Consider the following 23,865-nt stretch of genomic DNA (forward strand, 5'->3'; position numbering starts at 1 on the left):
GGTTCCTCAGCAAAGAGCTTAATGTCTATTCTTTTTATTTGATTTACTACAGAGCATAAATTCATCACTGATCTCCAAGTATGACGGGAAAATATGTTTTTCTTAAATTGTCAAACATTCCTCAGGTGGGAAAAAGTTTCTTGCAGGATTACATGAAACCATTCTGGAAAGGCACGAGTTAAAAGGCTCATGTGGTTGGTTGTATGGGAGTTCCTGGAAGCTCTCACTCTGGGCATTTGACCAAACAAATTGAATATATAAATAAGAAAATTACTTGCATAAGGGAACGCAGTGACAGAGCATAAGGACTGAAGGAACCCAAACCCTCCGTGTTTTTTAATGTTATCACATTCATATATTAACACATAAACTGGCTTTGATCACTCATTTTATCCTATGCTATGGTTATTCTTGTCACGGTTTGTCGTCCTAGTTTGTATTTTGCAGTATTTTTTCCGTCTCTTTGTTTTCTGTTTTATTATTACTTTGTGTTCTTGTTTATCCTTGTGTTTATGGTTGTATAGGAGTTGTTTCCTGTGTCTCTGGTTTGCCCTCTCCCTGGGTTCTGTTTCCTGTTTTATTTTGTAGTTTCTGTTCCTAGTGTGTTTTCTTTCTTCACTTCCTGTCTGTGGTTGTCTGCACCAGTCCTCATGTGTTCCACCTGTGTCCAATTGCCCCTGCCTTCCCTGTGTGTGTATATAAGTCTCTGTGCTCCCCTTTGTCCTTGTTGGATCGTCGTCGTTATGTCCTGTCCTGTCTGTCGTGATCCCCTGTGCCTTTTGTATGCCTTGTCTCCTGAGCTCCCGTCCTCTGCATCTCCTGTGTAAGCCTCCAGTGTTTTCCCCTTTGTGCTTTTAGTTGTTTTTTCTGCTTAAGACTTTTTACTGTCAGGTTTTATGAAGCAGTTGGACCCAGAAGCAGAGTATTAACAAAAAGTGTCCTTTAATGGAAAAAAGTCTTAAGCAGAAAAAACAACTAAAAGCACAAAGGGGAAAACACTGGAGGCTTACACAGGAGATGCAGAGGACGGGAGCTCAGGAGACAAGGCATACAAAAGGCACAGGGGATCACGACAAACGTGACAGGACATAACGACGACGATCAGAACACAGGGAGTGGGCAAACCAGAGACACAGGAAACAACTCGTATACAACCATAAACACAAGGATAAACAAGAACACAAAGTAATAATAAAACAGAAAACACTCTTAATAAAGAGAAGGAAAAAATACTGAAAAATACAAACTAGGACGACAAACCGTGACAATTCTTCACTTAGTGTTTTCGTCCGTCAAGGCACCATTAATAGAGTGATTATAATCTGTGGGCTCATGCTTTAGGTCCATTAATAAGGACATTTGGGTTTTCAGGTTGTAATACTTTTATTTTTTAGGTGGCTATGTAATTAAATAAAGAGAACTCTTCAGCCAACTGTTTGACCACTGAGGTTCTGTTCAAGGACATCTTGATCATAATCCATTTATACACAGCTTCATATTAAATATTATAGTTTATATTACAACTGCAGACTTGATGGGTTGTTGTAGAACCCTTAACCTTAACCATTCATGATTTACTTACATTACAAGTGACTGAACAGCTTTTGCTGATTGCTATTTACGATCTGACAAACGTTAATGACTTTATAGCACGTAGGCATGATTGCATGGATGGGTGTCCTTAAAGTGCTAGCAATGTGTCATGCTGGAGGAGAATTATCCACAACCTGGTAACCCAAATGTTGTTAATAACTTATAATTGATCTATAAAACATTATTAAACAATTTAATGACAATTAATGAAGCCATTAGTTACAGCATGTATATCGACTATAAATTCTGTCTCATTGAAAGAGACAACAAAGCATCATTTATTAACCACTGTCACGAAAACAAACCAGAGTCTGGATTATGAAAACTATAAGCAACGTGGTTGGAAAGCAATAGTCTGCCCTGTTGAGGTTGGCTGCAGGGGTTTCATTGCAACATCCCAGGTTGCTCAAAGATCTGGGGATCCACGGACAAGCCTTGCACCAGACCATAAAAGAAACATCTCACACTGCAGAACACTGCAGCCAATGGCTCTGGATCAGGAGGAAAGATCCCAACTGGGCCCCAAGATGCAAGGGACATGCACCCAGTCTGATCAACCTGTGTTGGGCCTGCCTTAGAAGAGGGTGTCTTGTGATTAAATGGCACCTGATGACGCTATGGTACACAACTGAAGACATGTCGCTAACATCTGCTGTTGGTCACTAACATCCACTAACATCAACTGGCAGCCGGCTTTAATTAGTGCGGTAGAATGTACATATTCTCCATCTTGTCCTATGTTGTAAAATGGGACAGTGTTTAGTTTAAAAGGGCATAGAGGTGGTAAAACATGGTTTTCATAGTGCTGCCTCAGCGTACCCTCAAGTTCGGCCTGTGTCGGCCTAAGGTGCACAACTGAGGTTACGGCCCTAACATCTGCTGGCAGCCGCTAACACCTGCTAACATCTACTGTTAGTAACTTCAATTGTGCAGAAGACCTTCAAATGAAAGAGGGACATTCACCATCATCTAGTCCTATATTCTATAAAAAAAAGTATGAATAAATCACTAAACCGCGTGTTCTCGTGTTTTGCTTGTTGGCGAGTGGAAGCGCCAGGTGGAAAACACGCACTTCTCTTTATTCGGTGGAAAAGGAAAGTTAGCCTCCAACTTCTACGTTTGTGCTAACGTTAGCTTCTGTTAACTGTTAGCTGACATTACATGTCTGTCCATTAGTGACACTGCTCCGCGTAACAAGCAGCAGACATACCTTAATAAATCACTAAAAATAATAATTACATATAGTATATATAATTCTGACTCTAGTTTGTATTCATCACAGCAAATGATTATAAATACATATGATATATTTATGTATATGAATATAAAACATACTTTTGGCATAACATATTTATATATATTTATATAAATATGAACATGCTGTACTTTTGGCATTTATATTTGTGTATATATTGATATCAGTATGAATAAACTACACTTTTGACACTATTACATTGCATCTGACATTAATACAACTTCATGAAACCAGGGCCTGGAGAATGCTCGTCTCTGATTGGATGTCAGAGCATATTTCTGTAAGCCTGACATCAGTGGTGACCATGGCAACACAATCTTCAGGAGTTTGGTAAACTGATCAGAAAACAACTTTAAAACATTTTGTCTCGACGTGTTCTCGTGTTCTGCTTGTTGGCGAGTGGAAGCGTCAGGTGGAAAACACGCACTTCTCTTTATTCGGTGACAGTCCGTGGAAAAGGAGAGCTAGCCTCCAACTTCTACGTTTGCGCTAACGTTAGCTTCTGTTAGCTGTTAGCTGACGTCACACGTCTGTCAGTTAGTGACACCGCTCCGCGTAACAAGCAGCGGACACGTGTGGGTGGGGGTTCGAGTCCGGGCTCGGAGCGCCGCCGTGTGGAGCCCCTCCCCTCGGGAGGTGATGCAGCCGCCGGGTGAAGGAGCCTCAGCCTGGACAGAGGAGCCCGGACACGGACCGAGCGAGCTGGGGACACTGCGGAGGAAACACGACAGGGGGACAGGTTCTCAGCAGATCAGGCGGCACACACCTCGTCCCGCTGGGTTTTTTTTTTTTACTGTGTGGATGACAAGGAGCAGACAGAGTTTGTCTCCACCAGAGATTTAAAATGCATCGAATAACGGGAAGAGCAGGAGGAGACAACCTGATCGAGATGAGCCCCACGGAGTCTTTCAACGGTGAGTGGCCAAATCCTCGAACTTCAAAGTGCTAGTGTGAAATATACATATGATATTTATGATGTATACGTGTGTTAAGAAGCTGGGAAAATACTGGTAATTTAATTAAGACTATACCGAGCTTGGTTTTACCACATGGCCTTGAGACAAACTTTAATGAATATTAGATAAATATCTCACTAAAACTACAATCATTGTTCTATAGGAATATTCACACAATACATGAAGTATGACATTCTAACAACAACAACATAACAGTAACATTCAGTCAACAGCTAAGATAAATAGGACATTTGAAATCACATGTATGTTGCTGTTGTTGAGTTGGCTTGACTTCACTGAGCCTGTAGCAACAACTTTACCCTCACACTTTGATTTTAAAATTCATTTTATTAACATTTTCTCAGCTAGTCATATATTTTTTTCTAACTTCCCACCCTGCACTTTTCCTCTGAAACACCCACGTCTTTCTTTTTTCGTGGAGGGCAGCAGTGACTTATGGCCAGACAGCCCTCTGACAGCTGGCCTGCTCACTGGAAATACTGTGTCACTACAGGCAGCCATTACATACACCAGCACAAACCCCATGTCCCTCTCTCTGCCTCTGCCTCTCCCTCTGCTCCTGGCTGGATTTGAATTTCTAAACTACTGCTTAGACGCAGGGTTGAGTTTTTAGCCTTGTATGGTGTGCGGCTGAATGGAGGGTGAATCATCCTGGATGCTCAGCAGTGACTCTTATCATGCTGAATCGATATAAAAGTGTTGGGTTTCATCTGCAGCTTGGAGAGAGCTGCACGATAGAAGTCTAGCTGAGACTGTGAATTGGAGTGATAATTATAGGATCCCAAACTGTAGTTACTCTCGCCCTTGTGTGTTTATGTTGAGGTAACAGTGGAAGCATCGTTTTTTCCATTCATCACACTCACAGTTCCACAACACTGAATCACACTAATACTCCAAATCCCAGTTATTTTAGTATCGAGGTATCCTGATGCTGACTGCTGAATGAAAACAGCCTTATAGCTCCCATGCCTGATTAGAACTATGCAGTATTCCTATTGTATGAGTACTGTAAGGGAAATGTAACATTTTGACCACAATATGTTCATGTTCATTTCCCCTTTGATTGATCATGATTGAATCTCATACAATGTAACCTTGATCCTGCTGTATCCTGTACAACTGAATGAATCTTGGCCTGATTGCTTTAACTAAGGCATTGTTGCCTTGATGTCATCAGAAGATCCTGACCTTTGACTTTGTAACAAACCCAACCAGAGTGGGATGGATGAGCCACATGTATAAAGACAAAGAACTGTTTCCCATCGGTGTGCATATTACAAACTAACCTTTGTCGTATGCACCATGCTCTGAGCATTAAAGTGTGACAATACTGTAAGAGAATTGTGTCTCGTTCCTCGTTGTAAGAGTGGGATTGTAGAAATTGCCACGACAGTACGATTTAGTCAATCCAGTACCAGCTAACATGCACTTTCAGGATGTGAATATATGTACTCGAAATGTCCTACTCTTACTGTTATATTTCCAGACACATTCAGAACATATAATCTGAGACTAAAGTCAAAAAATGGGGGCAGTTCAAGTTCTCTCATAATCTTTTCTCTCTTCTCCATTTTGTTTATATGTGAACTGGCCTGTGGAAGCAGGTGTACATGTATGGGAATGTGTGCACCTGAAACTCACCACTGTAAACATGAAAGATGGCTGATTGGTTCCTGTCACAGGAAATCAGACCAACCCATCCCGCTGTGTTGATATATAAAATTCTTGAAGAGGCGACTGAATTTCCTCTACACCCTCAAATGAGGCGGTGGCAACAGTGAGAGTAAAAAAATACATGTGTACAAAATGTAACCCTGCCATACGCATGCAAAAGAATAGTAGCAGCCTGGACATCATATCTCTGTTTTTGTTATGCAGCGGTATCAGTATAGCTGAACTGTAAAATAACCTTCTTTGTTTAAATAACAGATGTATGTGAGGTTTGCTCTCTTGGTCTGTTGGGTTGCTGTGGTAATGAAAAAAAAAAAGAGACTGCAGCCGCCTTGTGGCATTTCCACTGTGATCAGCTGCTCTCTCTGGAACAATGCCCTAACTGTGGAGGCTACTTTGTTAGGTGGGAAAAGACTCCTGGCATCGCCGAGTGGCTAATACTGGGTTAGCAACAACAATGTGTCCAACTGTGCAAAAATATGCTTAACTGTTTGAGAGGCATTCACATATGTTTTGAAAGAAATGTAGGCAGGAACAAATCAGAGCAGTGCAAAACAAAGTCAGTGTCATAGCGGATTTTTAAGGAAGATGAAAGATGAAGTTGTCTTTATCGTTGCTGCTAAAAGGCTGTAAAAGTCCACTATAAGTGTACTATATTAAACTGACTGTCCATGAATCAACAGTTTCCTCTAATGTTCCACATGCTGCCACAACTCAGAAAGTGTCTTTAACAATAAGCATGTATGCTGTTTTATTTTGTGTTCTAAATTAGAGTGACATCTTTATGTCTCTTTAATCGCCAGACATGGCCTTTCACAGGTATATACTGTAGGTATGATGAACAAATAGTAAAGTAAACATATCCTCAAATACAGAGAAAATGTGCTTTGTACTAAATTCAGCTACTAGCTAATTACCAAAAATGTTATGTCTTCATTGCTGTTTGTCTGTATTTTAGCAGTATTATGCAAAAAACTACTGAACTAATTGTATTGAAACTTGGTAGGATGGTGGGGTATGGGCTAAGGAAAGACCCATTACATTTTTGAGTGGATTTGCTCAAGGGGGCGGATGCAGAATATTCTTTTTCACTTTCTTTAACACTGCGAGATTGGGTGTTAACCTCTGCAGAGTATGCTCTCTCAGAGTGCCATAGTGTACTTTCTATAGTAATCCTTCAAACAAATGGCATAACCTGTCATCTTCACTACAAATGGACAAACAATCTACCAACATATAATATGCATAAATCATCTGATATGTCGATAGGATTGGAATCTTCTACGCCCTTAAATCGATACTGGAACTGGCCCCAGAAATTCTGTTTTCTACATACATTTACCTTTTTTATTGAGTTGTTACATTTAAAAGACATTTTCAAGAGTCTTTTAAGTAAAGTTTAAGTTCAGTAAAAAAAACAATAACAACAAAAAAGCCTGTAGGAGACACATTTGCATCATAGGTTTATATTAAATATAATTCTTTTGTAGTTTTGAACAAGTTCTACTTAGTTGACCTGGTCTGTAATAACATAGAGACAGAAAAGGTTTACATATTACAAGGTTTGAATGCTTGTTTCAGGTCTGGTTAAGCACATTCTCTGTGTTGAGTCCAAACTAAATATAACATCAGTGAGACCATCAATTAGGATTGCTGCATTTCTATTTAAAAACACACTCAGGCTTTAACCAGTCTTTGCTTTATTGTTTTAGTGGTAGTGTTGCCAACAGCGTGTGATTGTATAGCATTTTCATCTGTGCTGACATTTGTTCATGCAAATCCTCTTTTATCAGAATCTGCCCTGGAAGGTAATAATTGATTTGGACTGAGGCAAATGTAGAACTTTATCGTGTTTGAATCCAAGTTTTATCAGAGTGGGAGCTTTCACTTTCAAGGGAGCTAACCAGACTCCTCAGTCTCATTTCCTGCGTCAGTGCAGTTCAACATGGCTGTGTGTATTCTCTCACAGGGATTTTGTGAGTCATGTTGTCTGGGCTGTGGCAGCACTGCCACAAAATGCTGTACAAATATAGACCACAACATTGGCTGTCAGTGCTCCTCACCAAACTCAGTCAGCTGCTCATAGGCCTGAAACTTACATTGCACCAACTTGCCTGTTTTGAGATTCACTAGGCTATTTGCTATTCTTATTTTAGTGAGTTGAGAGAATGGTCTTATAACTATCATCGGTAATTAGATTTCTAATGTTGTGTGTTGTGTGTTACTGTCTTGCAGATGATATAAATGGCTACAACCAACATGCCTCGTCCAGCACAGGATCTTTCCAGCAGGGACAATCAGCGGTAAACAACAAACTCACCACACGTTGACATTCATTCAGCACCTTCATACACAGAGTTCTCTGAAGCGCCATCCTCTGCGTCATCATCTGAGAGGGTTTCATAACATCCTGTGCCTCAGAATTGAACATATATCAGCCATTTGAATATGTTAAGACAAGTGCTTCCTATGCTGTATGTTAATTTTAGCTTTCCAATACGGATGCAAAACAGATTTCTATTTGGCTGTGTCCTATCTTCACTTCCACCTTACCTCCTGTAAGCGCGGTAGCAGGAAGTTCATTGTGTACAATTAAAAAGCTTTATCTAGATTTACTTCTCCCCTCTTGAGAGTTAAATAATCACACTGTTTTTCTTTTTGTGAACCCACCCACTAAATCAAGACAGGTTAGCGTATGGATCTTTGTGGAATTTTACATTTTTTAAAGGTTCAGTGTGTAAGATTTAGGGTAAAGGGAAATTGAATATAACAAAATCCTAGTGATGTTTTCACTAGTGTGTGATCCTTCTAAATTGTTACAAATTGTTGTTTTCTTTAACCTAGAATGGGCCGTTTGTATCAAAATACTTTATATTTACATCGGGAGTGGGTCCTCTCAATGGAGGCCGCCATGTTTTTTACAGTATCCAAACTGGACAAACTAAACACCTTTTGAGTTTGTATGACAACTGAAGGCTGCCACACGTTCTCTTTCATGTTTGGAAGGGGAGGGTGAGGTGAGGGGTATTCAGCTGCAACATGACACTTCACCACTAGGTGTCACTAAATTCTACACACTGAACCTTTAATTGTCTCCGTTTTGAGATTACATCTGTTTTGTCTTTCCAGATAATGATTTACAACCTGCACATACATACATACATATAAATATCCATCCCTTCTTAGGATTATAAGACGCCCCCAAGACACACATTTGTAAATGTCATGAGAGAGTCAGAGATAACCCTGATGCTCCTGTCTGTTCTCCCTCTTTCACTCTACTCTTGAAGTCTTTTTTAACGCCTGATGTGTGTGTAGAGACCTGTGAGTCTCTCAGCGCCAGCCTGGCCTCCCTGGCCTCCTCTGACCACAGCGACAGTCCACAGTTTGAGGCTCAGACCTTAGAGCGAATCAGTGCTTTGACCGGGGTAAGACGCCAGTCAAGGTCCCAGATGCATGCTGCCGCTGTGTCGGTGTGTGTGTTTGCGTCGTCTCACGTCATCTCTGAGCTCAAAACTGTAGCTGAGCAAGACCTGATTGGGACATTAACTTGTTTTCAGAGTGTGAAGTGTTTGAGCGTATTCTGTAAGGATGTCTAAACATAATGCAAGTGTGGCGTGTCTGACATTTTGATCCCCCCGTGTGAGGTTGCTGTTTCAGTTTTAGCTGTATGCTGTTGACATTGTTGTGTTGTTAGGCTTTTGCTCATTCTCCACTCGGTTTTTCCACAGCTCTCGAGAAAGCGGGCTCTATTCCTGAAGTTTCGTTCCAGGGTATGGCATGGTAAAACAGGCTTGTGATGTGATGCAACTATGTGCATATGTCTGCCTGCCTGCCTTTATCTGCTTTTTGGAGAACGTCTGCTCAGTGTTGTGTTTCTCCAGCAGGATGCAGAAAACAAAGCTTGGACATAAGAGTTGAAATCAATACACATATCTTGGTAGAGAGCTCATAGTGGTGGCTACTGGGGAGCATGTTGTTTTCTGCAGAGAGTAATGGAAACATGTCGGCATGAGCTATACTGTATGTTGATGCATCATGAGAGTTCATTAAAAGTGGAAAAGGCCTTTTCACCTGCTGTGATCTCACCTGCGATAATCGTCTGCTTCACTGAAGAGAAAGCAACAGCCTGGTTGTGTAATAGTCTAATTACAGTAGTACGCTCACACGTGTACACACACAAACATGCACATGCACCGTATACTGTATTTGAAGTTTTGTGTGCATTTATGTATGTGTGTGCGTGCGTGTACACTGTATAAAGTCTATACTGTAATCAAGACCCAGCCCTGAGCTTATGACAGGACTGAACTTTGCTGTGGTAAACCACATACTGTACTGTAGCCTTCTCCTTTTTCATCTATAATGTGGTCTTGCTTTAACGGTGCGTAACCATTTTAATGAAAAGAGGAATCCTTACCCTTTTTAAATAGCTAATCTTCCTGCAACCAGCTCCTGAAGTAATGTGTCTCCCTCAACCTAAAGCTACGTGCAAGCTCAGATCCCTTCAAGGAGTTTTGGAGGAGACGCAGCTGCACGTCTATAAATTGTCTCTGTGATCAAGCTGTTTTGTCCTCCTCCCAAAAGACATGGGAGTGTACGTCTTCATTTTCCTTACAGATCACAAACTCTCAGCTGCATGTAGCTTCTCAATAATATGTATTTAAAGAGAGTGTTGCTGAACCAGGTATAATTTTCTGCAAAGCTCAGGATAGGAGTGTCCAGTTTTCCTTTTTAGCTTCGCAGAAAAGCACTTCTCTCTGTTTAGGACGATTTTGAGTATTGCAATGATTCAGTAAAGACGTAACGGAGTGATTTAAAGAAAAAAAGAACATTCTTTTCGCTGTTGCTGAACCAATATAATACAAACATTAAAGAGAGATTCATGCAACCTTATGATTTTTGTATTAGGGTGCATTTGAAACTAAGAGGATTATAAAACTGAAACTAGACAGTAGAGTTGTCTCAGAAGAAAACACATTGAAGTAATATATTATCAGGCAATTAAGCTGTAAATTATTGAAAATCAAATCATATGTTACCAGTTTTAGGAAAATTATGTTAAAATCCCCCCCTACAAAAATAAATGCCCTGAAAGTTAGGGTTAGGAGTGGTACCTCCTCCCTGCCTTTGACAGCCACCTTATGTTACACCATGTTCTGCATTTACCCTCCTTAGTCAAGACATAGCTTGCATGTCTGAACACCCAGTAGTTGTGGGCTAGCGGGTAAATGTATAGAGGTCTGTGGCCTGTACCAGCTTTACTTAGAAGAGGCAGTTCCCAGCAGATGCACTGATTCCATATGGCGGATCTGTAATTACAGCAAATTAGAGAGTTTCTGCAGCGACGTCCCAGTTAAAAAAAGCAGCCAATCTGCCATGGTCAACATTGTCCAATCACGACTGAGAGGTTATGTAGACCAGTCATCAGGACACATAATTTGGACAGAGAAAGACATAAAAAGGTTGATCACGTGGACATAATTTCTTGTTTGAGTTAATACAGTAGGAAGCAGGGTGCAGATCCAGCTGCACTGCTGCTGTTGTGGATCATTTGTGTAACGTGGCTCAGACTCTTTACATACATTTTCCATTGATTGTGCCACATTTTCACTTTGTACAAGATTGTGGTTAAGTCTCCAGATAGTTTAAATGACAACTTTCAAACAGTCAAGTCAGACTGGGGAGATAATTTACTAGTCATTGTTGGTCCTCATCTTGCCAGAGCAGATTTCTTAACATGGTCATCTGGCTTTTTAGCTGTGTTTTTTCTGAAATTTTAGAAAAACCTGTTTCAGGCACAGTTACTCAAAAATATCCAGAATGCTGCCATCTTGAATCTGCACAGTGGCAATCAGGGGATGGAGCCACGGTTGCAAAGTCCACGCGTTCGACCAATCAAGACTCATTCTCAGCTGTCAATCATGACATTTCACATCTGTGTGATCACAACTACCTGAAATCACCGTCTTTGAGAAAAAAATGTTTAATGTGTATTTTTCTATTGTCCCATCCACTAATATGGAGGAAGCAGGGTTTATGGCCAATACTGCAGCCAGCCACCAGGAGGCGATCAAAATGATTTGGCTTCACTTTTGGAGAGCTGTTATGCATCCATTTTTACATACAGTCTATGGTTCACTGTGAAGGTGATGAATAGTACAATGGGAATAATTAATTTGATGTGTACTTTTTATTTTGGTGCATGTCATGGTCATCTCTCTCTTCCTGGATGTAGTCCTCTTATTACATTAACTAAGAGCATCAGCAGCTGGCAGCAGCTATGCTACCACAATGCTGACGTCATCTCCAGCAGTCTGCTCTCTTTCTCCTCTGTACTCCTTCCTCCTGTCAGTCCCCCTTCCTCCTTATTCTCTGAATGTCTGAGCAAGTAAGGGCTTGTTGTGGGAGGTGAGGGTCCCGACTGGAGCTCCTCTGATTGGGGGATCAGTGGAATGAGAGTGAGAGAAACAGAGCTTTCAAGGCAGGACTCTGATCCCCGGAGAGAGGCAATTTTTGCCCAGGCAGCCGGCCTTTTTTCTCTGATGCATCCTTACCATAAAGGGAGAGGATAATGGAGGTAAAGTGCTTTTCCTTTCCTCCCTACCCCCAAGAACATTAGACTGACCAACAAGGCAATCTGTGCCAGAAGTACAGTGCAGTACAGAAGCTACAAATGTGGTTGTTTGCTGTGCTTAATGTCTGAATTCTCTGAATAATCAGCGGCCCTGTGTAGGTATGTCACTGTACTGTAGTGATGTGGTGTGATGACAGTTCTATGTGGTTATTTTTAGCTTTCTGAACAGCTGAAGCAGCACTGACAGTCATGCCTTCCCCTCCTGCTGTAAAGGATTTCTCTGCAGTTCACTCCTTCCCAGCCATGTAGCCGTTAGCGTTAGCTGATTCACATGCTTGGAATTTCTTTAGCCACCAACAAAAGGTGGTCTCACCGCTATGGATCCCAGGATTTACAGAAAAAGTAAATGTTGGAACCTTTTGCCCTATGTGGCTACTGCCTGTCTCTGTTGTGTAGAGAATGGTTTTTTTTCATGTATTTGTGGACCTCCACAAATCCTTTACCATGACATATACCCTAAGGATGTGTTTGAGTTGTAGACAGATGACCTGAAATCAAAGCTTTTAGGATTCTGGAAATCTTTTCATTCATTCCGTGATACAACATCGGTTTCTTTAAAAGTTTGTCATAATCTTGTTCAGTAAAACCTAGTAGGGAGACATGAGCAACAGAAAATCCTTTAGCACACTAGTGTTTGGAGTGAAAGTATGACATGACACATATAACCGAGTGTGATGTGGTGTGGAGGCCTTGTTCTTTGGGTTTTGCTGTTAACCACTGACATACTGTTTGACTGCTATGAATGCACCCCCGACCTGTTGTGCTGATACTGCGCCACATTTTATTTTGAATAATATTCAATGTTTGTTCGATGTATTTTTACAGATTGACAAACAACAACAGAGTAAAGACTCTGTGTTCTTCCGTGATGGGCTGCGGAGGATTGACTTTGTCTTGTCCTATGTGGACGACAAAGCTGGCGAGAGAAAACAGGTAAGAAACGACTGAGAGGTACATTTTAATTTCTCTATGTTATTTTTATGTTTGTTATGTATTTATGTTTGATTTGTTGTTGTTTTATTTCCAACCCAGCAGAATGAAAGAGAATATTAATAATTGCTGCACGAACTAAACATCTTGAAATCTTAAAATGTGGTACAAAAGAACAGTGAATGTTAAATCCACACCTTGATTAAGACACTAAGAACTGGTTCTTACAGGATATCCTCAGAGCTCACAGTGTGAGTCACTGGCATACTCTAAATACCACAACACAGATAAAGCTAGAGAAACTGTTTCTCTCAGCTTCCATCCCTGATCCTGGCCAGGACTTTTTTGAGGTCACTGCTACATTGACAAAGAGTCACAAGCTTATTTTCTTCTTTGGTAAATGAACTTTTTCCATTCTGTGTTTGGTCACATGTTGTTCTGTGGCCAGTTGCTATCAGCCGTGGGGCACTGAAAGAATTTTAGTGTTAGTAATACTGAGCTGTTAGCCTTCACATATGGATGTTACCCCTCCTCCGGTATGAGGCAGTTAGTCACAGCCTTGTCAGCGAGTCAACACTTAGACCCCCGGCCTGGTCAGGAAGGACTCCTTCTTTTTTCCACTGTTAGAGGAAGGCCAAATAGGAGGCCACTTCCTGTGTTTTATCCATGTGCTGTAAAACTTGGCAGTAAATCCTCCCAGTTAGGCTTTCACTCTGTCAATTTGTACTGTGATGATATGGTCAATTTCTGTATATGTAATTTTTTATGATAATATTAAACCTTAAACAGTAAGTGAGAAATGGTAACTTTTGTTATTTTACTTTCCACAGTGTGAACAAGAAAAGTAACTCTCACTACCAGTTTTCACTACAATGGTTGCTGCTGTTGAATCTGCTGACACCTTGTTTCAAATAATTAATATGTGCATACCCAGATGTACACTTCACATTATGCATCTCTTCTCACATTATAATTATAATAATTTTTTTATTCAGCTGTCAATATGTTTTGAAATATTAATTTCATGCATTTAAATTGATCGTTTTCAGTTTTTCACTCACACATTTCAGTTGTGCAGTGATATTCTAAATTAACACATTTTATTTCAGTTTTGTACATATAACGTCTGAATGGCTCATAATCTAAATACTGTATATGCTGCTCACTGTTACGCGTAAGGTTTGTGTGTACTTAATTTCTTGTACAATAAATTTAATTGTCATAATTCTATAATAGCTAAATATAACTGAAATCAGCTAATAAACATATGTACTATTCTGTTTTTTCTTTTAAGGAGAGGAGGAGGGTGTATGAGGCCAATTTAGCCAAAGTTGGTCTGGAGCTGGAGACAGAAGATAAATCAGTAAGATTCTCAATTTGATTATGTCTAATCACAAGATAGATCACAAGTTATACTGGATGCATATATCATATTACATATCTGTAGGTTTCAAGACTTTAACACGATCTCTATAAATTCTCTCCTATTACTGAATTACTTTTTCTAGTAGCTCTTTATTCATTTTTCTGTCATTATCATCAGGAGTCAGAAGATGGGAAGACGTATTTTGTGAAGATCCACGCTCCATGGGAAGTGTTGGCCACCTACGCAGACGTGCTTAAGATCAAGGTTCCGTTCAAGGTCAACGACATCCCAGACAACACAGAGATGCCCATGAACTGGCTGTCCACCCCGTTCCGTCTGCCCGAGACCATCATGCACCCTGAGCCGGACTTCTTCACCGCTCCTTTCGACAAGAGCAAGTCTGACTTCTTCCTCATCGATGACAAAGAGACATTCTTCCCCCCTTCCAATCGCAACAGGATCGTAAGGATACTTTGGCTTTCTTATCTCGTTTGTGACCTTGAAAATAAAATATTCCATTCAGAGCTGAATACTGCAAATACTGCTGTAGCAGGCCTGAAGTAACATTTTGGAAAATAGTTATCAAGATGACTAACCTTCAAATTTAGCAGGTCATGTTTATTGTGTTGAACTGAAGGTCCATTTTTTCAAAATTGTGGGGAACCCAAAGGCAACTTCATAATTTAGTTTTTGCACTGGAAGTTTTATATTTTGTTTCACTCTCTCTGCTCAGGTCTACTACATCCTGTCCCGCTGTTCATACTTGAGGGAGGAATGTGGAGAGAAAGACAAAAAGGGAATCAAGAGGTTACTCAACAATGGCACCTACACTGCTGCCTTTCCCCTGCACGATGTGAGCCTCTTCTGCTGAACTTAGGGCACTTAACCAATCAAATGTTCACTATTTGAATTCCAGGAGTAATATCCTAGTGAAAGCTGTGTGTGATGTTGTAATGAAAGGATACTTATACAACAAATGTGATTGTGAACTATTTTCTTCTATACATGCAGTGTAGATACTGGAAAAAATCCAGGGACACTCACTGCGAGAGTGAGAGATACAGTCTGTACAAACACTGGGCCAGATTCCTCTTTTTCTTCAAGGAGCAACCCCTCAACCTTGTCAGGCAAGATCTGAAAACAAAGTTGTCATATCTGATGTGTAGTAACTCAACTTTAGTCTAACAGCAAAGGAATTCACAATTCATTTTGTCTTTCCTCTTCAACAGGAAGTACTACGGAGAGAAGATCGGTATTTATTTTGCCTGGCTGGGTTTCTACACTGAGATGTTGTTGTTTGCTGCAATAGTTGGGACAATTTGTTTCGTCTACGGAGTCCTCACTTACGATGAAAATGAGTGGAGGTGAGTTTTACAAAGAAAACCGGCCTGTTTGGTCATTGTATTATTACATATTATTGTATGTTTTTGATAATAAAAAAATTAACTCATCTCCCAACAGTAAAGAAATATGCAGTGGGGAAATTGGAGGCAAAATCGTCATGTGCCCACTGTGTGACAAGAAATGTGGCTTCTGGAAACTCAACTCAACATGTAACTCCTCATGGGTGAGATTTCCTAACTTTCCTACTGAGTTACTTGTGTTTGGGATTCATGTTCTACCCACATATGTGACATTTAAAGGATGGTAACAACTAAATGTCAACAAATCAAGTTTTTCATTATCTCACTATTTGTCAAACATGCTCTTCTTTCAGCAATCACACCTATTTGACAATGTGGGAACTGTGTTTTTTGCCATATTCATGGGGATATGGGGTGAGTAAAGATATTGTCTCTTTGTATTTTATATCTTCTGACCCAGTGCACCACCTAGTGGCAGCTGTTGAACTATACTACTCATAATCACTTGTGCTCACTCAATCACAAAATAACACTTTTTATTAATTATTACGTTTAGCTTTGGTTTCATTTGCTGAGGTTTTAAGATCTGACATTTATGTAATATAATAGAGTTAAATTAGGTCAAAGCACTGAAGAAATTATACTTGAAAACCTCAACAACATCACTGTCTAGTACATTTAATCAAAGCCTGTCTGATACAAATCTTTAGGGGGTGGTTCTGATACAGATATTAAGTAGTAAGGATATTTCTGGTACCTATATATATCAGCCAAAAACATTAGCAATGATTCCTAAGATGGTTTTATCAAAACCTTTATGACAAAGAAATGTAATTGAGGCTTGCTGTTTCACAATTTAACCATAAATAATCTTAAATGAAATAAAATACAAATACAACCAAATATACAGAACTTGAATTTATTAAAATGTAAACATAAATGCACATATTTCCTATCTATTTAAATTAAACGTTTTCATATTGGCCCGTACAACATAAACGCTGATAGAGATACACAGTCTGCGCAAGGCTCATATTGATGATATCATCAACCGAGGGCTTTATGTTTAAACATGTTAATAGAGATTAAATAAGTTGTCAAGTTAGGCTAATACACCTGGTGTGGTTGAATGTCTCTTCAGTGACGCTGTTCCTGGAGCTCTGGAAGAGGCGGCAGGCTCGTCTCGAGTATGAGTGGGATCTGGTCGACTTTGAGGAGGAGCAACAGCAGCTGCAGCTCCGGCCAGAGTATGAGACCAAGTGCTCCAACCGCAAGCTGAACCGCATCACTCAGGTGTTTGGGTGCTAATGAAATACTAATATCCTGTATGATACTGTTCTAATGTGCAGCTCTACGTCTGTGTAGCTCCCACAAGGCTTTACCACACAGTTATACTGTTTGTTAGGACTTAGAATGATTGCATGATACAGTATGTGTTGTATTTATTGAATACAGGTTCTACAGGCTGGGTTGCAGTCATTCATTAGGCCTGTGCCTTTACTAAAAAGCAGGTTTGAATAGAGACTTTTCGAATCAAGAACCTTAGTTCTGTAATTAGTTGTAAATAGTGACAGTAGCAGGCACAAACTTGAATTGCAAGAGCAACAGGGTGCTTTAATTTGTTGTGACCACATTCCACCCGTCTTTAGGAACCAGAGTGGGTTCTTAGCAGGACTGCTACAGATCTATTGGCGAAATTATTTCTGTGCTGGGCCACCGTGATCCTCTGGGTAAGGGTGGCACTTAATGTGGAATGCCAGTGTTGGTAGGGGAGAAGTTTTGGTGTGGTGCATTTTGTGTGGTTAACAGACATTTCTGGAAAGACTTGGTGGCACGAACTTCCTTCTCTTTGCTGCATTCCTGTTTGTCTGGTGGATCGGTGTCTTGAAAGAGGTTTTTGCAAGAGCTTGACTTCAGCAGGAGTCTGTTTGATGAAATAATTGGACTCCTAAATTCCTACATGTAAAAAACTCTGATTGGGATCTCCTTATCTGTGGGTAGTGGTTATTAATGGAACTTGGCCTGGAGGGGTCTTTTCAGGATATAACAAATGGTTACTGACTTCTCTGTCCATGCTTTGCTTGGTTATGATGTAGGAAATGGAGCCATACTTACCCATAACAAGCAAGTGTGCACGCTTATGTCTATCTGGAGCCACAGTCATTTTCTGGGTGAGCATAGTATCTTTGGTTCTTCATTAATTACAACTGCTTTCAACTATCCTCCATCTGTTCTTCCTCCCTGTGCCACTTACCTTTCCAATCATAGTGTTCATCATCATCACATGGAACCATAGACTGTATGTAAAGATGGACATCGTGACAACTTTCCCATAGAGAAGTAAAAATTCTTCTTTATCGCCCCTTGGTGGTTGGCTGCAGTATGGGTCATAAACCATGTCTCAACCATGTTAGTGGGTGGGACATGGAAAAAACAAATCTGGCTCAGTAAACAATCATTTTAGGTAGTTTTTTTAATCACACTGGGGTTCATTAAGTTTTGTTTTAATTTGTTATTTGATGCTATAAAAACAACATGAAACTTCATGATTGACAGCTGAGACTCACTATTTGACGAGCGTGTGTATCTGTGGGACCTCGATACTGTGGCTCCACACCACGATCACTACTGCGTAGACTCCGGCTCCAAATGGCGTCAGAAGCGTAAGATGGTGGCACCCAGGGATATTGTAGCTTAATTTTTGCACAACAGGAGGAAGTGGAGATATGTCGTCCATCCATACAGTCTATGCAATGAACAGTATCATGTGACCAGAGCCAGTTTGCGTAAAACCTCTTTAAAATATAGCTCTTGTAAATAATTTAAAAGCTGAGATGAGCACAATTGTCTGTATGTTTGCATGCATTTACTATTAGTTATAACAATTATGTAAAAAATATTTCATTCTTACAACTAGGACACATTGAAGACCCAACTTTTATGCATACTAGCCCTGAATTTATAACTATTATCTACACTTACGTAAAAGCCATTAAAATGTAAATAAGTTAATGGGAAGATTATGGTAGCTGTGTTTTCATGGGGCATTTGTGCACAACTCAAGCCTGTCTTCTAACATTTTTCGTTGGCTGTAACTCACCTGTATCTGTATGGGATTTGCTGTGGCGTTCTCACTGTACCCTTTGTCTCTTGCCTTGCTGTGCCATGCAGTTGTCTTTCATGTTGCCACTGTTGTCTCTGTCCTGAAGATTTCATTGATCATTGCCTGCATCATTGGCGTGATAGCGTACCGCCTGGCAGTGTACGCCGCCTTCGCCAGCATCATGAAGGACAACCCCACCAGCCACTTGCAAGTGGTCGGCCCCTACATCACGCCACAGCTGGCCACCTCTGTCACCGCCTCCTGCATCAACTTTGTCATCATCATGATCCTCAACCTCATGTATGAGAGGGTGGCTGTTTGGATCACTGATATGGGTGAGGGCCAGAGTGAGAGGATGTTAACAAGACAGTTACATTTCCGTGTCTTTATGTGTCCACACTTCAGTGTATATCATCACAGTCTTGTAAGTATCCCCTCATGAAACCACATTTAAATTCACTTAATCCAGATTTTTATTTGGATCTGAATTCCACACATTCAAACATATCAGTCCTGTAACATGCCTTTACGATAAATATATAAATAATATAAATAAATATTTTGTGAGAAGTAAGCAAGCATGTTGCAGAATGTTAGAGAAAAAGAAGCTCATTAGGATTCACACAAAATGTAATGGGTTTCCTGAGTCATGCCTCTCTACACAGTTTCATGGAAATTGATGAAGTAGTTTTTACGTAATCCTGCCAACTCAAAAACATAAATGCAGACAAATACATATCCTCCTTGGCAGAGGTGGTCCTTTTTTAGTTTATGTATTTAAAATCTATCTTTTGCCACCTTTTACTATGTGACAGAAATTCCAAAGACACACCTGGAGTATGAGAACAAGTTGACGGTGAAGATGTTCCTCTTCCAGTTCGTCAACTACTACTCCTCCTGCTTCTACGTGGCTTTCTTTAAGGGCAAGTTTGTCGGCTATCCTGGAAATTATGCCTACATGTTTGGCCGGTGGAGCAAACTGAGGAATGAAGAGGTACATAACACGGTTAGATTAGCATCAATAACTCAGCTTAAGTGTGAATTAAAGTTTGTTTTTCTTTTCTATCTCCACCTGTGAATTCAGTGTGACCCTGGTGGTTGTCTTATTGAGCTGACCACCCAGCTGGTAATAGTGATGACTGGTAAACAGGTGTGGGGCAACATCCAAGAGGCTCTGGTCCCGTGAGTATTCCATCTGAATGTGCCACAGTCATCTCTTTGTATATAGCTGTGTTGTGGCTCCATTTGAAGCTCTCCATCACCCCCCTGTTTCCTTCAGGTGGCTGATGAACTGGTGGGGCAGCAGGAAGGCACGGAAACACCCAGAGAGTATTTACAGCCGCTGGGAGCAGGACAACGATCTGCAGAGCTTTGGACAGCTGGGTCTTTTCTACGAGTACCTGGAAATGGGTAAACACTCATTACAACACCAATCCATTACACCGAGGAAGACATACCTGAAACTTAGGCTGCAGCCAAGACCATCTGAATAAACTCCAAGTCACCATTTAAGTCAACTCAAATTCTCAAGTACAGATATCCAACTTAAATACTTTACTTTCAGTTAAAATATTTATCTATAGGTCGGAAGGTCAGTAAGTAGATAAATAGATGTCCTCTGAGATTCAACAGATGGTGCTGTTTCCATCATACTGCCTCTCACTAACCTCTCTTCTCTGTGTCCCAGTGATCCAGTTTGGTTTCATCACGCTTTTCGTCGCCTCCTTCCCCCTGGCCCCCCTGCTGGCACTGATCAACAACATCATTGAAGTAAGAGTGGATGCCTGGAAGCTGACCACTCAGTACAGACGCCCCGTGGCAGCCAAGGCCCACAGCATCGGGGCCTGGGAGGAAATCCTCAGTGGGATCGCCGTCCTCTCCGTTGTCACAAATGTTAGTACTGGACTGTCTGTAGTCAGTGTGACTGCTCATAATCTACCCAGTTGTATCTGTAGTTTTATCCTCACACCATCTTTCCCTTGCTTCGTAGGCGTTCATCGTGGCCTTCACCTCTGATATGATCCCTCGGCTCGTGTACATGTATGCCTACCACCCAGATGGTGAGATGAATATGAAAGGCTACATAAACAACAGCCTGTCGATGTTCAATATATCTGCGATCCCTGTGGCCAACAGCCCTGAGGAAGGGGAGAACCCTGCTTGGTTCAACAGCTCCATCACGACCTGCAGGTGAGTGTGTGTTTGTTTGTTAAGTTGAGTTACAAGTGCAGAAAGTATTGCTAGCAAAATGTACTTTAATTTAATAATAAAGAAAGGCCCCTTTCAGTGTCAAATATATTACATTAGCTGGTTATTTTTATGGATGTGTTCAAATGTAAGCACTACTCTAATGTGGCTGGTTTGGTGAAGCTAATTTGAACTATTTTATAGCTTTGCACAAAAAAATATTGTATGTAAAATCAAAGTACATGGTAATGCCAGGTGTTAAATACATACAGAAGAGGAAAATACACATTCCCTTGAATGGAACAGAAGTATAAATAAAGATATATAAGTAAAGAACAAGTGCTTTACTCATAGTAGTAGCATAAATACTATTTCATTCTCTTTTGCACAGGGGACTGAAGAATGACTTAAAACAATCTTGAATCAAATAAGTGTAAAAATCTGCAGCAATCCTAAAACTCTTGTTCTTTGTTCGTAGGTATCGTGATTTCCGCTACCCTTCGGGCCATGAGAAGCAGTACTCCCACACCATGCAGTTCTGGCATATTTTGGCTGCCAAGCTTGCTTTCATTATCATCATGGAGGTAAATCCACCAACACTTAGTGACCTCATGAACTGTGCCTCAGATTCTTCCCTTGAGATTGTTGTTGCATCAATAATAACGCCCATCTTTCTTCACTCATGTTTCTCTTGTATAATACAAAGTCTGACTCCTCACAGAACTTCTTCTCCAGCTCTTAAAGTAATTCTTCCAACATGAACCCATTGTACTCTATTCTTCTGCAGCATGTCGTGTTCATGGTGAAGTTCTTCGTGGCCTGGATGATCCCAGATGTTCCCTCTGACGTGAGGGCTCGAGTGAAGAGAGAGCGCTACCTGGTCCAGGAATATCTCCATAACTACGAGGTGGATAAGCTGAAGAAGCAGCTCACCCACAACAACTGTAGCAATGACTGTACCTGCACGCCCATGATCTATCCAACTTTATCCAAACACGAGGTGCTGTCAGAGTGTCTCTAGCCCAGCGAGCTGCTGGTGGATCAGCTGGACATGATGGGATGACATGGTGATGTAGATTGACCTGCTTACAGTATGTATTATGATACATCTCTTTACTGTGGTGCCTGTGTTGTTTGTGCAGTACACACACGGACGTTTATCAAAGAGCTATAGAGGTTTCCATCATTCACAGCCATGCTGCTGATTGTGAAGTGCACACAATGACCACGTCTCCATGCATGCTGACTTAAAATTTAAATGCTGTCTCATATTTATGGCTTTTTTCACTCTCTATTTTGTAATTATAGTGATGAGGATCATTCAGATCTTGTGTCGAAAAGACTACTTATTTAATTGCCAGCATAATTAACCAAAGACTGGATGCCTTAATATATCACACACACTGATGTTATATATCTGCCAGTAGACTATCAATATTATTTGGAAACTGATGTTGCTTATTTTCAAGTTTGAATATTTGTTTGTTTGTATGTACGGTGATATGAAGGGTTCCAGTGTCATGTACTATAAGTTAATGTTGGACTTTTTTTTTTTACTGCAACAAATGTGAGTATTGTTTATTTTACATTATTGTGGTCATGACACAGAAGTAACACACTTTTACCAAATGATTTTCCTCACCCTAGTGGCTTTAAAGAATCTTGCTCTGAGCTTGTTACAGCCCAACAGTTGCTCCAGGTCCAAAACTGACTTGTGAAGCAGGTTTTTATGAAGAGAAACGTGTGCTGCTGTTATTACTGTGAGTACAGGCAAGATTTTTTGTCCTGAGATGGCCAGTTGTTGAGCAGCTGCAGCAGCTGTCGACTGTTGACAGTGAGACTTGTTCCTGGAGATGAGAAGCAAAAAGCCCTGAGAGGGTGAAGAGATCCCTTTTTAATGTGCCTCTGTTTACCAACACGTTAGAGCTAATGAAAGCCTGCAGCCCCCGCCTACTCAACTATGTTTGCTTCATTACACAAAGCACATCAGCCTCCCGGTTTCCCTCAGATGTCTCTTTGTGGTGAAGGAAAGATACACACATTTTTTTTTTATTTTGCACAAAGCACTTAATAAAACCTCACTACCAAGACATAAACATGTCAATCAGTTTGTTGTCCTTACACCACATAATGATAATCAGTGTTTTAAATCAGAAGTGTGCGATGGTCTTTGTTCATTTACGTGAACAAGAGTTTTACTGTAGTAAGGAGTTTCTTGTTCTGAGCGTTTTTAATGGGGTTAAATGCCAACAAAGATAAAGATGTAGCGTTTTGTAAGGATTCACATTTATTTGACCGCATACATGCAAGTAAAGAGAAGAACTGAAGTATTTTAAGTTAATGTTAATGTAAAACTGCTTTAAACTCAGGCAACTAAACCCTCTGTTTGTTTAGTGATTTTTGCAGATGTGACCACTCCAGCGAAACTGGTCTGTTCTAGTTTTTCTTGCTGATCTATGCCTGTTGATGCCTTAATAAATCCAACAACTTTAATCTCCATTTTATTTCTTTAACTTTTTTTCCTCATGTCTGTCTTTTTGTTACACTTTGATGACATTTGATTTTATACTGTTACCATACATGAAAAGGGTGAACCTGTTTATGCTGAAAGTTTCATATTTTCATCTATTTAGTTCCGACATTTTTGTAATGTTCATATTCACAAATGTGTAATGCAACAAAGGCTGTTCTCCAAAAATAAAGTACCTGTTGAACTTGAGCAGTTGTGGGAGATGTTTGAATGTGGGCCTTGTTGCCGAAAACATGAAAGTTGCTGTCCTCA

At 40.4% G+C, this 23,865-nt stretch overlaps 1 protein-coding gene across 6 annotated transcripts; it reads left to right on the plus strand.

Moving 5' to 3' along the window:
- Positions 1-3,261: 3,261 nt before the first annotated feature.
- On the plus strand, positions 3,262-23,802 carry ano5a (anoctamin 5a). Of its 6 annotated transcripts, none has more exons than XM_034587011.1 (22): positions 3,262-3,762; positions 7,732-7,799; positions 8,787-8,924; positions 9,228-9,269; positions 12,959-13,066; positions 14,358-14,426; positions 14,607-14,891; positions 15,163-15,282; positions 15,441-15,556; positions 15,659-15,793; positions 15,891-15,996; positions 16,147-16,207; positions 16,935-17,086; positions 17,443-17,523; positions 19,003-19,231; positions 19,712-19,890; positions 19,981-20,078; positions 20,176-20,306; positions 20,584-20,789; positions 20,887-21,086; positions 21,562-21,667; positions 21,871-23,802. In XM_034587011.1, exons 1-22 carry the CDS (start codon positions 3,693-3,695, stop codon positions 22,102-22,104), a joined length of 2,934 nt encoding a protein of 977 aa, XP_034442902.1. In that variant the 5' UTR covers positions 3,262-3,692; the 3' UTR covers positions 22,105-23,802. The 6 variants fall into 6 exon arrangements, with proteins under 6 accessions (XP_034442902.1, XP_034442903.1, XP_034442905.1 ...); XM_034587012.1 differs by lacking the exon at positions 17,443-17,523 and adding an exon at positions 17,890-17,964 and having other exon boundaries at positions 3,263-3,762; XM_034587014.1 differs by lacking the exons at positions 8,787-8,924; positions 9,228-9,269 and having other exon boundaries at positions 3,263-3,762.
- Positions 23,803-23,865: the final 63 nt, after the last annotated feature.

Source organism: Hippoglossus hippoglossus, chromosome 6, assembly GCF_009819705.1.
Source record: "Hippoglossus hippoglossus isolate fHipHip1 chromosome 6, fHipHip1.pri, whole genome shotgun sequence".
Taxonomy (NCBI): Eukaryota; Metazoa; Chordata; class Actinopteri; order Pleuronectiformes; family Pleuronectidae; genus Hippoglossus; species Hippoglossus hippoglossus.

Coding starts and splice junctions, on each gene's coding strand:
- ano5a (XM_034587011.1), top strand. CDS start 3,693: ATGCATCGAATAACGGGAAGAGCAGGAGGAGACAACCTGATCGAGATG. Junction 3,763..7,731: donor CCCCACGGAGTCTTTCAACG/GTGAGTGGCCAA, acceptor ACTGTCTTGCAG/ATGATATAAATGGCTACAAC. Junction 19,232..19,711: donor TGTTTGGATCACTGATATGG/GTGAGGGCCAGA, acceptor ACTATGTGACAG/AAATTCCAAAGACACACCTG.